The 14660-nt window shown below is 51.3% G+C and overlaps 1 protein-coding gene across 3 annotated transcripts; it reads left to right on the top strand.

The window, feature by feature from the left end:
* The first annotated feature begins 43 nt into the window (after nucleotides 1–43).
* On the top strand, nucleotides 44–14223 carry Cpsf4 (cleavage and polyadenylation specific factor 4). 3 transcript variants are annotated; one of them, XM_051162903.1, is made up of 8 exons: nucleotides 44–202; nucleotides 2994–3044; nucleotides 5239–5391; nucleotides 7433–7528; nucleotides 8026–8119; nucleotides 9122–9194; nucleotides 10626–10796; nucleotides 13081–14223. In XM_051162903.1, the coding sequence occupies exons 1-8, from the start codon at nucleotides 100–102 to the stop codon at nucleotides 13147–13149; spliced, it is 810 nt and encodes a 269-aa protein (XP_051018860.1). In that variant the 5' UTR covers nucleotides 44–99; the 3' UTR covers nucleotides 13150–14223. The 3 variants fall into 3 exon arrangements, with proteins under 3 accessions (XP_051018860.1, XP_051018862.1, XP_051018861.1); XM_051162905.1 differs by having other exon boundaries at nucleotides 10704–10796; nucleotides 13081–14222; XM_051162904.1 differs by having other exon boundaries at nucleotides 10701–10796; nucleotides 13081–14222.
* Nucleotides 14224–14660: the final 437 nt, after the last annotated feature.

Here is a 14660-nt window from a genome sequence, read left to right as displayed (position 1 = left end):
GCGGCAGGCGAGCTAGAAAGAGGGGACAGCGAGAGAGTGAGGCGGGGAGGGCGGCTGAGAGACTTGAGAGGAGCTGGGCCGGAGGCCGTCGCTGCCACCATGCAGGAAATCATCGCCAGCGTGGACCACATCAAGTTCGACTTGGAGATCGCCGTGGAGCAGCAGCTCGGGGCGCAGCCGCTGCCCTTCCCCGGCATGGACAGTGAGCGCGGGGCCCAGGGGCGGGACGACGCTGGTTCCGACCGGGGGCTCCCCCAGCCTGCTCCCCGGGACCCCCTACACACACACTCTCGCCTACTTCCTCCTCTTCCGTCCTGGGACGTCCTCGTTGTCCCTTGAAGTCGGGAGCCTTTTCCTTGGCTCCTTGATCCCCCACGGACTGTTCCGTGGCTATCCTCGGGATCGCAGGACCGTGTCGGTTGTTCGCGTGATTCTCCCGTGAACGCGTGTTACCTTGAAGTGGAACTCCCCTTTCCCGACCTGCTGCAACTACGGCAAAGTCTTAGAATGTCGTCCTCCCCGCCCCCCATTGAACTGGGCGGTTAGGAGAGTAGGAGGGGGGGTGTCTCTCACTGCCGAGGACTTCACCAAGCTAACCCTCATGCTCCAGGCTTGCTTGAGTCTAACTCCTGGGGAGTCCTATTTTTCCCCGCCAAGTCACCCCCGAGTTGTTAGGAAACACCCCCCCCAACAGTGGGCGTTCCGGATTAGGCACAAAGCACACCCAAACACCTGTTTTCACAGAGTGATCCTTTACTAAAGTGGGAAGAAAAGTTAAAGTGGCTGAGGCAGAAAAACCGTGCAGCTTTTTACGAAGAGAAAAAGGGGAGGGTTTTGTTAGAATGGGCCATGATGCCGCGGTATATTTTGAATGGGCGTGTTAATTCGGTGAGCCAAAGGGGGCTTTTGATTGCTGGATTTCAGTACCTTGGTAGTCAGCCTCAGGAAGAAGAAGTGGCCCAATAAGGGAATAGACCTTGGTGGCTTGCTTTGGGAATGTTTTTGTTTTGTTGTTGTTGCTTTAATTTAATGGGTTTGTGGGTTTTGTTTGTTTGTTTAGCAAGGCTGAGGGAATGGGGATTGCGGCAAGTTTTGCCAGAACCTTGCTGGCCACGTTGAAGCTGGCCAGAGTCCCTTCACAGGCCCATGGGGAACCTTTACCCAAGCTCCCTTTGCGGTCTTCTTCCCGTTATGGTTTTCCTATTATGGTGGAATATCTTACGTTTTGCCTTCAATTCAGACATACTTGTCTTCTTTGGCCAGGTCATTCATTCTTGCATGCACACGTCCACTCTTTGGTTTTTTGAGACCGAGTTTCTGTGTGTAGCCTTCGCTGTCCTAGACTCATTTTGTTGACCAGGCAGGCCTCTAACTCACAGTGATCCCCCTGCCTCTGCCCCCGGAGTGCTGGGATTAAAGGCGTGCGCCACTATGCTTGGCTTGTTATGTTCTTTGAGATATATAAATTCTGCCCTGAAGATGTGGTCTTATCCATGCTCCCAACCCCATGACTGGATTTTTGACTTAAAGAAGCAAGTGTATCTTCTAAATAGATCACACATATTCTTAGATTGTATTTTTTTTTTTTGCTTTTGAGACTTTCCTTTTGGTTTTTTTGTTTGTTTGTTTGTTTGGTTGGTTGGGTTTGGTTTTTGGTTTTTGAAGACAGGATTTCTCTGTGTTTTTGGCTCTCCTGGACTCGCTTTGTAGACTAGGCTGGCCTCGAACTCACAGTGATCCACCTGCCTCTTTTGAGACAGTTTCATATGGTCCACTGTGGCCTGGAATTCCTTATGTAGCCAAGGATGACCTTGAATTTGCCCTGCACTAAGGTCACCTACAGCTCCACTCTGGTTTGTGTGGTGCTGGGGATGAGCCCAGAGCTTTGAGCATGCTTATCAAGCGCTCTACCAGCTGAGCTGTGTCTCCAGCCTTTGCGTTTTCTTACTTTACTTGTGCTTGGTATTGTGTTTTGAGACAGTCTGGCTGAATAGCCAAGGCTGGCCTAGAGTGTACTTTGTAGCCTATGCTTTTCTTGAATTAAAAGTATTCCTGCCTCAGTCTCCTCCCAGGTACTGGGGATCCCCAGTTTTGCGCCATCATGCCCAGCAACATCTCTTCCACCCTAACTCTGGCCTAGCGAACCTGCCTGCTTCAGTGACGCTGCTGAGTCTCCAGGAAGTTAGCAGGAGGGAGTAATTGAGTGGGCTTAACAAAGGCCAGTCCGGGGCAGCCAAGGCTATGCAGCAAAGCACTGTCTTGAAAACTAAAAGAAAGGAATGCATCTGTGCTTTTTGTTTTTTCAGTTTGTGATTTTCGAAAAAGTGTGCTGATGAACCAGTGAGAACTAGTTATGTTTGTTCGGCAGTCGTGGCTGGTGACCACCGGCTGCCACCACATTCTGGCTGTAGACTGCCTGCTCCTTTGTAGTTCCACCTGGACATTGCACATTGAGGCCTGCTTGGTCTTGGCTTGCATTCTTCCACTAGGCTAGTGTCTAGAGGCGCCTGCCTGCTCTAGACTCTCCCTCCTCTTTCCCTCCGTCTCATACTAATGCACCTGTAAATTACCCCCCTGGGAGGTCTGAGCTAGGGGTAATTAACTTCTATGATCTTGTGTTCCTTCTTGCCTGCTCCACCCATTCTTAAATGTCTCGGGAGCTACTGGCTTCCAAGAGGTTCTCTTCTAGAATGTTCGACCATTTAGGTCACATTTCACAGGTTTGACTGAAATAAATGACTTTTGCTTTGAGAGAGGGTCTCACTGTGTAGCCCTAGCTGGCCCAGAGCTCAATATATAGACCAGGGTACCCTAAAACTCAGAGATGCACCTGCTTCTGCCTCTTCAATGCTGGGCTATGCCACCATGCCAGGCATGGGCTTTGTAGTTTTGTTTTGTTTTGTTTTGCCATCTTTCTGCTCCCCAAGTTAATGGTCATAAGTGCCTCCATTGGTACCTAGCTTTGGTTGGTAAACGGTTCTTTCCTTTTACAGAGTCGGGGGCTGCTGTCTGTGAATTCTTTCTGAAAGCTGCGTGTGGCAAAGGTAAGAAACCCTTGACTTCCTTATGTCCTTCCTGCAGTACCCTGTCCCTACTTTGCCCCTAGCAGATTTACAGGAATCAGCTTGTATTGCTGTCTGTAGAATAGGTGTCCATAAATGAAGCTGGGGCCTGCACAGTCTAGGAGGGCTGTAGACACAGCCTGAGGCTGCCTTCTTGTGTCACTTTTCCTCCTCAGATATGGACAAATGGGGCATAGAGGCTTCTGGGAACTTCTCGTGGTCCCAGGATTACATGTGGTCATACTCAGTATCTAAATAGAGACCTTTTTAAAATTTCTGTGTATGCGAGCTCACTGTGCCTCGGTGGCTTCTTTATCAAAGACTGCATCGGTGCTTTCTTCTGGGTCCTTGCTGACACTAAGCAGGCCTCAACTGAGGCAATGTGTGCCTAGCTATCTAGCCATGGGTTCATAGGTGTTAGTGGGCAGGCCCTTGCTTGTCCTGCATACATCTAGGGAGCACAAACCCAGAGCAAAGGGATGGTTTGGATGGATGGGCTGGTCCGGTGACTCTGGCTCCACAGTGCTGAAGACCTTGGAGGTGGATCAGCTTGACTTGATGGTTTCTGGTCAGAACATCACTGGGTCCTGGGCTCACTCCCACGCTTGCTCAGCTATTCTGCCCTCTGACTGTTAGGTGGCCTGGGCTTCCTTTTGAGTCCATTTTAAAAATGTTTTATTAGCAAGACTAAGAATTCCAAAAGGAACCCCAGTCTCCCAGATAACATGTGTCATGCACTCCCAAAATTCCCCCAGGAACATGACCACCCACCTCTTGCCACAAAGCCACCCCTTAATTCACGGCACTGTAGCTGTCCCTTAGCTGCTAGCCACACACATGTGCCGACCAATTAAGAGCTTTTAAAGTACAGTTCCTCAGTCATACGGCTGCTAATTCAAGTGCTTCCAAGCCACATGAGGCTGGTGGCTGTTACACTGCATAGCAAAGATACAGAGTGCCTCTTTGCACTGTGCCCAAAAGTTCTTCTGGGCAGGGTGTCTCATCTGGCTTATTCCAGCCTTATTCCCAGCAGACCTTCCAGCAGTCCTGGCAAAGCTATCGGTTAGATGTGAGCCATCCCCCGAGGGTGGCCCTGTCTGCTGCAGAAGGACACTGCTCCTGTTTGTGTTTGTCTCATCTGTCCCGTCATAAAGCTGATTGTAATCTTGAGGCTGTGGGGCACTTTTAATAGGACGCGGCCTGCTTGGAGTCTAGGGCTCAGCTAATGGCCTTTATTAGCCTATGCGGCTTACTCTTTTACTACCCTCCAATTTTTTATTTCTAGTACCTGTGCTTGTTTGTTTAAGAAAACAATTCACGGGGGGGGGGGGGGCTGGAGAGATGGCTTAGTGGTTAAGAGCACTGACTGCTCTTCCAGAGGTCCTGAGTTCAATTCCCAGCAACCACATGGTGGCTCACAACCATCTGTAATGTGATCTGATCATACTGTATATGTAATAAAGAAATCTTTAAAAAAAAAGAAAGAAAGAAAGAAAACAATTCACAAACATGGACATACCCCAACTCAAGGCTTATATGTATCTATTTTATACAAGAGTTTGTGCTTTGTTTTGAGACAGGTCCTCGATGTGTACTCTTGGCTGTCCTGTAACTCACTGTACAGACTAGGGTGGCCTTAAACTCACAGAGATCCGCTGCCTTTGTCTCTGGGCCTTGCTGTGTACTGCCCTGGCTGTGCTGTAACTCACCGTGTAGACCAGGTGGCCTTAAACTCAGAGATCTGCTGCCTTCGTCCCTTGAGTACTGGGATTAAAAGTGTATGCCACCATACCCAGCAATATTCCAGTTGTGTTTTTCCAAAATACTTTAAACTCAATTATGTCGCTGTCAAGTTTTAAAGTGGGTCTGGAGAGATGGAGCAGTTGTGCTCTTCGAGACGACCGGGGTTCAGTTCCCAACACCCACGTGGCAATTTACGATGCTCTGTAACTTCAGCTTGAGGGGATCTGAACCACCCCACCCCCTTCTGGCCTTTGTAGACACCATGGACACACATGGCACACAGGCAAAGCGTCTGCTTGCTGCTGTTCTGCTTAAATCCACACTGCCTTAGCCACAGGCACCTCTTCTGGTTTCGCGTAGTTCAGGGTGACAGCTCCAGCTCCGCCTAGGTCCATATCACCTGAGCCCGCGTCTTTCTTCCCTCTCCTGGCAGGGGGCATGTGCCCGTTCCGTCACATCAGCGGCGAGAAGACAGTGGTGTGCAAGCACTGGCTGAGAGGGCTGTGCAAGAAAGGGGACCAGTGCGAGTTCTTGCACGAGTACGACATGACCAAGATGCCTGAGTGCTACTTTTACTCCAAGTTCGGTACGGCGCATGCAGCCTTGGGAGGCATTGCGGAGAGCCAGCCCCAGGGCCCCCGCATCTCTGTTTCTCTCATCGCTCCAGCACTTGGGCAGAGCCTGGCAGTCTGAGCTGCTCTGCAGTCCAGGGTGTTACCACTCTCTGTAATAACATCGTGTCCTTGTGGTGTTTCAAGGTTTAGAGCACGGCAGGGTGTTGAGACTAGTAAGGGTCCTAGTGAGCAATGTCTCTGCTGGAGGCAGCCTTGCCCTTGAAATACACCTCTGGCATGATTACTGATCACTGAGTTTCTTCTCTCTGGGAGTGTGATCTTGGATAGTAGCATGGCTGTCCCAGCAGGCCTCAGAACAGTAAGTCTGGGGCTGTCTCCTGGTGAAAGTGAGCCTACACTTCCCACTGAACTAAGACAGTTTTGGGCTCTGGCTAGAGATCATGAGGGCTGCGGGGGTGGGAAGGCTGGTGCAGAATGTAGTCCCCGGGGGAAGTTCTGATAGTCGGCCCACTGTGAAACAGAAGGTTAGACTGCTTTCAGAGGCTGTGTGGTGAGCTTTCAGAAAGCACTGTTACTAGAGATGTTGGCTTTGTCAGCATCCTGACAGGCTCGGCTTGGTTTTGAGACTGGATCTTGCTCTATGGCCTATATTGGCCTCTCAGTTACTATGTAGCTCTGGCTTGTCTTGCTGCTCCACTCAGATTCCCAAGAGCTGGGCTAACAGGTGGGAGCCACAGTGCTTCTTAGTTTCTCTTTATGACATTTATTATTATTGGTGAGAACTGTTGCTTGTCTTTTATTTTGTTTGTTTGATAGTTTTTGAAATAGTATAAGCTGAGAGGTCAAAACAGGGGACAGAAATAGGATGTAGAGCCGGGCTTGGTGGCGCAAACCTTTAAGCCCAGCACTCAGAGGCAGGCGGATCGCTGTGAGTTAGAGGCTACCCTGGTCTACAAAGTGAGTCCAGGATAGTCAGGGCTACACAGAGAAACGCTGCCTCGAAAAAAAAAAAAAGAAAGAAAGAAAAAGAAAAAAATGGTATGCAGGCTTCCTAGCTCCTGGCTTTCTCAAGCTTGTCCTATCTGCCACATCCACACACTACCATCTCTCACCCTGTCAACATGGCAGCATGGGATGGGCTGTCTTGAAGTGACCCTCTTTTCTGCGGACATCCATAGAGCAAGCGTGCTCCCATGTCTCTGTGGCCCCTTTGCTTGCCTGCCCCTGGTAGAGCAATCTGCTTCTTGTGGATGCTAACAGGGAGGCCACGCGCTTGTGTTGAGGAGCCTCTTGCTCTAGGTATTAAAGGGACAGACCTTTCCTTGCCTGCTAGAGTTTTCCGGTCATGTAGTTGACACAACTAGGGAGATAATAGAGGGGTGGTTATGAAAACACTGTGAGAGAAATGCATGGAAGTTAAGATGCACCCCAGAATATGCTTGAGCAGTAATCTGGGAAGGTCCCAGAGGGAAGCTCTGGGCTGGAGGCTAAGAAGGGGCCAGTAGTGGTTGAGGATTCACCTTGGGCCACAGGGAAGCCATTGTGGCTAGGTGAGAGGCACTGGGTCTATAAGCAAACAAGATGGCTGGGCATTGCTCTGCCCTGTAGGTCGCACGTGTTAGCACTGGTTGCAGAGGTGCAGCCTTATGCTGGGGGTCCTGCCAACCTGCTGTCCTGAGCTACTGGTCCACACATGTTATCATCAGGAGGGCTTACCTGTGTCACCACAGACACCCAGCTTGAACTCCCAAATGTTTCTCCTAAAAGGTAGTCTTCAGACATTGTGTATCCCAGCTCGTAGATGTGAAGAATCGGCAGAATAGTGATGTCCTGGTCTCAGTGGATGTACTCTTAGACATCTGGTCCTCCATCACCTTGGGATGCCCCAGGCCAAGGTGCACTGGTACCCTCCCAGCAGCAGTGATGTGTGTGCAGGCAGGCCTTGTCACAGCCCCAAGACTGCCCTTGCCTAATGCATGTACCAGCTGGTCCTGGACATGGGAGAGAGTCCCAGCACGATTCCATGAAGCCATCTGTACACGTTCCCTGCAGGGGAGTGCAGCAACAAGGAGTGCCCGTTCCTGCACATCGACCCCGAGTCCAAGATCAAGGACTGCCCTTGGTATGACCGCGGCTTCTGTAAGCACGGTAGGTGACAGGAGGCCTCAGCAGGCCCACCTGATGCCCCAACACTAGATCCTCTTGGGACACCACTTCTACCCTGCTGTGGCCAGTGAGGCTTTTGGTTTATTTGTTTGTTTTCCTTATGAGAAGGTCTCATTTTCTAGCCCAAGCTTGCTCTAAACTGAGTCCTCTTCTGTCAGACTCCCAAGTACAGGGATTTCCGGAGGGTGGCAGCATACCTAGCTGTGGGACATTTTCTACCCCTTCAATTCCCTCAAGCCTCCCAAAGAGGCCGTGAACATGCTATTCTTACTTGCACTTTTGATGAGTTCAGCATGGAGAGGCTGGGGTGCTGCATACTGTCCCTGTCCCTGTGAATAAGACAGGAAGCCAATATTTGAAGCCATAGTCCGGCTCTCCGTACTTCAGGCAGTCCAAGCAGGGCTCTGACTGGTAGTGGGACACTTAAGCATTGCCTTGCTGAAAGGATGTCTGAACAACCTGAATGCTGGACTTTGCAGGTCCCCTGTGCAGGCATCGGCACACTCGGAGAGTCATTTGTGTGAATTACCTTGTTGGATTCTGCCCTGAGGGACCCTCATGTAAATTCATGCAGTGAGTATCCTGGCACCAGTCCTCCTGCTGCCATCTGGGTGCTTCCTAGGTGCGGCTGGGCTTGAGTCTCTGGGTGGTTTCAACCCTAGGGTCTGGGTACTGCTGGGAGGTTTAGAGGAGCCACTGCTATGGCGGCGGCGGCTGCTGCTTCTAGAGCCCAAAGGCAGCTCTACCTAGCTCAGCATTTAGCCTCCTGTGAGCTATGGGCCATTGGGGAATCTAGTGAAAGCTATGGGCACTGTTTTCCAGAAAAGCTCTCATACAGTACCCTTGCGTGCCCTTTTAGGGAATTAGGGGTCGTCTGTGTTGCCCTGAACTTGGTGTTCCATATGCAATAGTTCGTGGCCCACGGTCAGGTAGAGAATGATCTTTTCCCACATACCAGCCCTATGGTTCAGGGCGTAATCATTGGTATTGGTAGCTGATGGTGCCTGGTCAAGTGCAGAGCCATTTGGACCTCTGGAGCTGGGCTCTTATGCCACAGGAGTAGCTCTAGGTCCATAGCCTTGACCTTGCTTGGTAGTTGTGAAGTAGGTTTCTATCTGGAGTGACATGGACTGCAGAGCCTTCTTGTCCACTGCTGCTTTGGGCCACAGTACCCAACCTGCAGTAGTTGTGTGGTTCCTGCCTTACTGGAAGGCAGGTGGCCAGTGCTGCTCCTGGGTCCTGCTCCTAGATGAAAACCTGCAGGCTTGCATCTCTCCGGTCAAGGGATGTCTGCTTGCAGGTGGGCGTGTTACTGGGTGCTTCTGTGACACTCCCCAAGTGGGCTGCATGGGGGTTCTTTGCATTCCTCGTCTCCTACACAGCACAGGTACCAGGATGGCCATGCTTTGTTTTAGAGCAGCAATGCCCAAAGGCTCCACCATTGGCTCTTTTGTGCCAGTTCCACCTTCTGCCTCAAAGTTTGGTCTGCGTTTGGTTTGCTTAGAGTGTAAGTGTGGTTTTTCCAAACAGCATCTGGCCTATCTCCTCTCATGCCCTGTCTTCCTTTCTGGCCAGCCCTCGATTTGAACTGCCCATGGGAACCACTGAGCAACCCCCATTGCCGCAGCAGACGCAGCCTCCAACAAAGGTATCGTACCCTGGTTCCTCCCTGGCCACGTTGGCCTGCAGAGATGATCTCATCACCCAGTCAGTGTGAGGTCTACTGTAGACCCCACTGAGGACATTGTGAGGCCGGTAGAGGGGGAGGCAGGAGGAAGGGCTGTGCCCTTTCACTCTGACATAACAATCAGAGCAAAGCAGCTTGCGTGTTTTAGAGATGGAGGGCAGTAAGCCCCAGAGCTTGGGGGATGGGTCCATGTGGCAGAGTCACTGTGAATGTGGGGCTGTGCGGGCGTGGCTCTGTGGCGTCGGCCATGGGAGCTGGGAGCAAGGGCAGGGAGACTGGACCAATGTTGGCTGCTCTTGCTTCTGAGCCAGAACCTTCCCTTAAGATGAAGGAAACCCAGACTACCAGAGGGAGGCATTTACCTGAGGGGATTCTGCCAAGCAGTTGCAGAAGTAGGAGCAAGACCAAGCTTACCAGCGTGGCTCCCGTGGGGATTACCTCCACAAACAGGAATAAGGACTAGCCAGCCCACGATCCAGCCAGTGTGTCCCCCTAAGAACAAGGAAAGGGGGATGCCATGGACAAATGGGGAAGTACTGCAGTGCTCAAACCAGGGGCACCCTGGCATTGCTGATGGGAGTCGGGCATTGGGCCCAGAGAAGAGCTGGCCTCTGCATAAGCTCTCTGCCCTCCTGAAACCTCGCTTTGCTTGACTGGCTTTAAAATTAGGTACCACATTCCCTTTCAGTCCTTCTCAGTGCCAGAGTCTTAGGGGCCTGCACAGACACCCCCCCACACACACACCCTCAGGAGATGGTGGCACCAAGCAAGTCAGATTTCCTGGGGGAAAAAAAAGACAGTCAGTCCCTGGCCCAGGTGCAGCTGATAGCCTAGGGGTTCCTAGCTCTAGCCTGATTATTTCCTGGATCAGACCAAGATTCCCATCTGGCTGGAGGTGGCTGGCTCTGGAATCCAAGAGCCCCACTCCTCTTTCCATGTGACTCCCTAGAGGAGGGCCCTCTCAGACCCTAGACTGCAGGCCAGCATGTCAGGCTCCAACTGTTTTTCTGTGACTGTTGCTCGCCGTGTAGGCTGCTAAACATCTGGCTGAACCAAGCGTTCATCCTGACCTGAAGCTAGAACCTCAGAAACAAAAGTAAGGCCTGATGATGCCCTCACCCCACTGCCCAGAGACTTCCTCTTGTCTCGTCCATGTTTTCTTTTCCTCTTAGTTCTCGTTTTTGTGTGTCTGCATGGTGTTTTTCGGACAGCAGCCCCTGCCATCATCACCAGAACTTTCTTTTCGGCCCACTCTCCTGGGCAGGTCACTGCGGAAGCCGTCTCCCTGCTGTCATGCAGGAGAGGCCCCGTCCTCTTTTTTTTCCTGTCCCCATTGGTAGTCCTCGTGCACGTGTTTTCCGCAGTAAAACCGTGTTGTGTAACTCTTTCCAGCAAAGTAACAATCCGCCATTACAAAGGTCGTCCTCCTTGATCCAGTTAACGAGTCAGAACTCTTCTCCCAATCAGCAGAGAGCCCCGCAGGTCATTGGGGTCATGCAGAGTCAAAACAGCAGTGCAGGCAACCGTGGACCCCGGCCGCTGGAGCAAGTCACTTGCTACAAGGTGAGTCCTGGGGATAGGGGAGGGGGAGCTTGGGGACAGGGCAGAGTCTTGAGTCAGTGGTCATTCCCTCATTCCACAGATCTGTGGGTATTTTTGAACAACATAAACAGTTTTGTTATTGCTGAAAGTAAAGGTAGGCCACTGTGGTGGGCTAGTCACCACACTACTTCCTGTACAATGGTGCCACATTCTGTTGAATGAGAATTTCAAGAAGGGTAGAAGAACAAAATGGAAATTCTCTAGGATAGAGTGATGCTCAGAGCAGCACATGTGTCTGCACCAAAAGAACATGACAAAGCAGCAGGGCATGGTGGCGCACGCCTTTAATCCCAGCACTCGGGAGGCAGAGGCAGGGAGATCCCTGTGAGTTTGAGGCCAGCCCGGTCTACAAAGTGAGTCCAGGACAGCCAAGCCTACACAGAGACTCTGTCTTGAAAAAGAAAAAAAAGAACATGACAAAGCTTTGGTCCCAACTGGCTGGAACAGTATTAGGAACACACCCTAGCCTATACTAGGAAACCCTTTAGTGACAGGCAGAATCTCGGGAGAACTTGTGCTTATATCTGTAGTGAGATCTGAAACGTTCAGAGCTTGACGGTGTGCCACTGCCATTTCACAGTATCCACTCAGTGGATAAGACATTTGATGTCATCGTGAGCGTCTATAGAAATACCAGGCAAGCATGGCAGCCTGCCTGTAATTCCAACTACTAGTAGAGACAAGCTCCCTGGAGCTCAGTAAGCCAATCAGTAAGCTCAGGGTTCTGTTGAGACCCTACCTCAGTAAAGTAGAGAGAATGAACGCCATGTCACATTGGGGCCTCCATGCATGGGCAAGCAAGCATGCCCACACTCCAGAGCAAGCCTAGTTCACGGCATGAAGTCTGATCTTTTTCACTGGCTACATAACCACAGCTTATTTCACCGGAGCTATTAAAGACAAATTATATCTGGCTTTTGTCCTTAACAGTAGCGCTGATTTGGGCATGTGGATGTTAGTCTTGTCTGATGTCCACTGGCATCTGCTTTTTGTTAGCAGTTCTAAACTCTAAGATGCTTGTATACCTTAGGTAAGGTATGGCCTAGGGCAGTGCCGTATAACCAGACATTCTCTGAAACCTGCTCTGTCCCAAAGTTTGTATCCCCCAGGGAAGGGAAGGCACGTGCTTAAGGAAAACTCAAAGGAAAGTGTGCAAGGGAGCATGTGGAGCTGGGGAGTCGGCTTTCCTGGTAATTTTTCAAAGATGGCATCCTAAAACAGCTTAGCTGGCATCTTGCTCCAGTGCTAGGCAGCAGTGCCTTATCCTGAGACCTTAAAAAGGTGGGGCTGGGGATACTGACTACTGCCACCATGGGTGTGTTGCACTGTCCATACTAGACAGGGCTGGGGTCAGCTCTGGAGACAAGGAGGCTCTGGTCCTGGAAGTCGGGCTTCCTGGTTCCTTCTGGTGGTCACATAGCCCAAGGCTTTATTGGCTGCTATCTGAACCATTCACCTGAGTTGGTGGTTATTGTAGCACATGCCTTAAAACTCAGTACATGGGAGCCAGAGGCAGATAGATCTATAAGTTCAAGGCCAGCCAGGTCTACTGTGAGAAAAAAGTGCTTGTTACTGACAGGTCACTAAGGAAAGCGGAACTGAGTTGACATGGGCATTGGGGGCCTGATGGAGAATTAGCACTGAGTTGTGGCCCCTTGCAATGTCCTAGCCATTTGTTCAGTGCTAGGCCAAGGCTGCTGTCCACTTCTGGAGAACTCCCTTTTGTGGTGGTACAAGAACAGGCATTACGGAAGGGCCAAGTTGGGATCAGTGATAGCTCTGTCAGGTGATACTATCAGCTCTACTTCTCCAGGTCAAAGGATTGTCAGATTGCTCTGTCCTCAGATAGCATAGAAATGTATGCAAGATCCAAGAGGGAAAGCTTCAGGCATACCCCACCTGCAGTGCTCTCAGCAATGGCTCCCTGAATTGGGGCAGGAGCCTGGTGGTCCAGTTGGTTCCTCCTGTCTTCTCTAGGAACCCCAGACATTGGCTCAGAGGTAAGGGGATTGGCCAGCCCTGTGGAGGGGCAGGTGGGGAGCTCTTCCATGCTGTGGAAGCCCCTGCTGGGCAGGCCTGGGCCCAGCGCAGGAGTGGTGGGTGCGGAGCTGCTCCGTGTCAACCTCTTTGCCTTTTCGGAGCCTCCTCACAAGCTATTCTATGGTGGCACTGCCTTGGTTAGCATCTGAACTCTCATGTGCTGTTTCTGTTTTTTCTTTTCCTTTCCTCCCCTTCCTGTTTCCAGTGTGGTGAAAAAGGACACTACGCTAACAGATGTACCAAAGGGCATTTGGCCTTTCTCAGTGGACAGTGACAGCAGCTGGAAACAGTGTGGAGCACCAAGGGCCCTGCTGTTGGGAGCATGCACTTAGCTGCTGAATGTAGTGCTGGCAAGATGCTGGCTGCAGGCACACCTGCCAGGGTTCATTTTCAGGGGCCATGTCTATCCTTTCATTTTGCTGTTTTGTTTTGTTTTTTTATTTTGTTTTTTACAAGAAGGAATATGTGCTTCAGTTAGGCCCCCTGAGCCCGAGTTTGCCTGGACATCAGTGCCTCATTTTTTGGACTTCCTGCACACTGTTCTCCTGGGGAGAGAGAAGCTGGTAAGGGCAGTGCCTGGTCCTGGTTAGAAGATGGCCAGCAGGCCCCCTCAGGGCTTCATTAAACACCAGCACCTAGAGAGGATGGGTGGTTCATACAGGGCTGTGGCCAGGTCAGCCTGCTTTCTCCGTGTCCTGCTGAAGCCTGAAGCTGTGCCTATGAATGTGATTTGAACAAGGGAGCCCTTCCGGACAGACCTGGAGCACCCACTGCTTTCCTGGTCTGGCCCCCGTTGTGGGAGAGGTGCCAGCTCCCCAGGGCTGAGCCGCTTTTCTAGGCTGCTTTCTTGTGGAGCACCAACCTGACAGCGCTTCAAGCACTCCTTCAGCCAGTGCTGCACACCACCTTTAAATAGCTGACCCAGTGCCTACCTCCTGCCAAGCAAGCTCTTTGCTGTCACTCAAACTCCTGTGGCATGCAGAGGCCACCCATCCTTGAGCCTAGAAAATGTGAATCCATCACCTGCAAACCTACTGGGCGAGTGGGCCTATCCAAGCTCAGTTACAAGGATACTTTTTCTGAAGTTGATTAAAAAGCTTGGTTTTGGCCTGTGCTTCATTACTTAAGGGACTCCTGAGGAACTCTTACAAAGAGAAGTGACCGCTGCTGGGGCGGGACTTGGCATCCATCTCATGTTACAGGCCTAGCTCTAACACTAGGCTCCATGCAGTCTTCCCAGGGAACCTTCAATCCTGAAGAGGAGGGAATGGGAGTGCTGCAGGGACAATGGTGAGCTTGCTTCAGGCAGGCCAGTACCATCCCCAAGGTCAGCTCTAGCCATTGTACCAGTCTGCTGGTAGACAGTTAAGCAGAAAGGGATCAGGAAAGCATTCAGGCCTTCCCCAGATCCTCTGCCTTGTCAAGAGGTCAAGAGTGGGCTGAGTGCCTGGGTTCTGTTCCTAGCACCTGCATGGCAGCTCATAATGGTGACTCCAGTCTCGAGAGATCTGATGACCTCCCATCTTTGTGGGTATCAGGCACACACATTCAGACAAAGCACCTATGCACACCTTTAAGGAAGCAGGGTCAGGCTGATCTCTTCAGTTTGAGACCAGCCAGGTAGGTCTGTCTAGTAGGCTCTGTCCCAAAGAAGAAAACCGTCCTATGAGCCTATGGTTCATGTTGTGTCAGCCAGCCACATCAACAGTGCTGATGGCAGAGGATGGGAGAGGCCTCTGGGCAGTTGGAAGTCCCCAAATCCCGACAAGGACAACACCGGCAAAG

This window comes from Acomys russatus, chromosome 19, assembly GCF_903995435.1.
Source record: "Acomys russatus chromosome 19, mAcoRus1.1, whole genome shotgun sequence".
NCBI classification, from domain to species: domain Eukaryota; kingdom Metazoa; phylum Chordata; class Mammalia; order Rodentia; family Muridae; genus Acomys; species Acomys russatus.
This window is presented reverse-complemented; position numbering and strand designations above follow the sequence as displayed.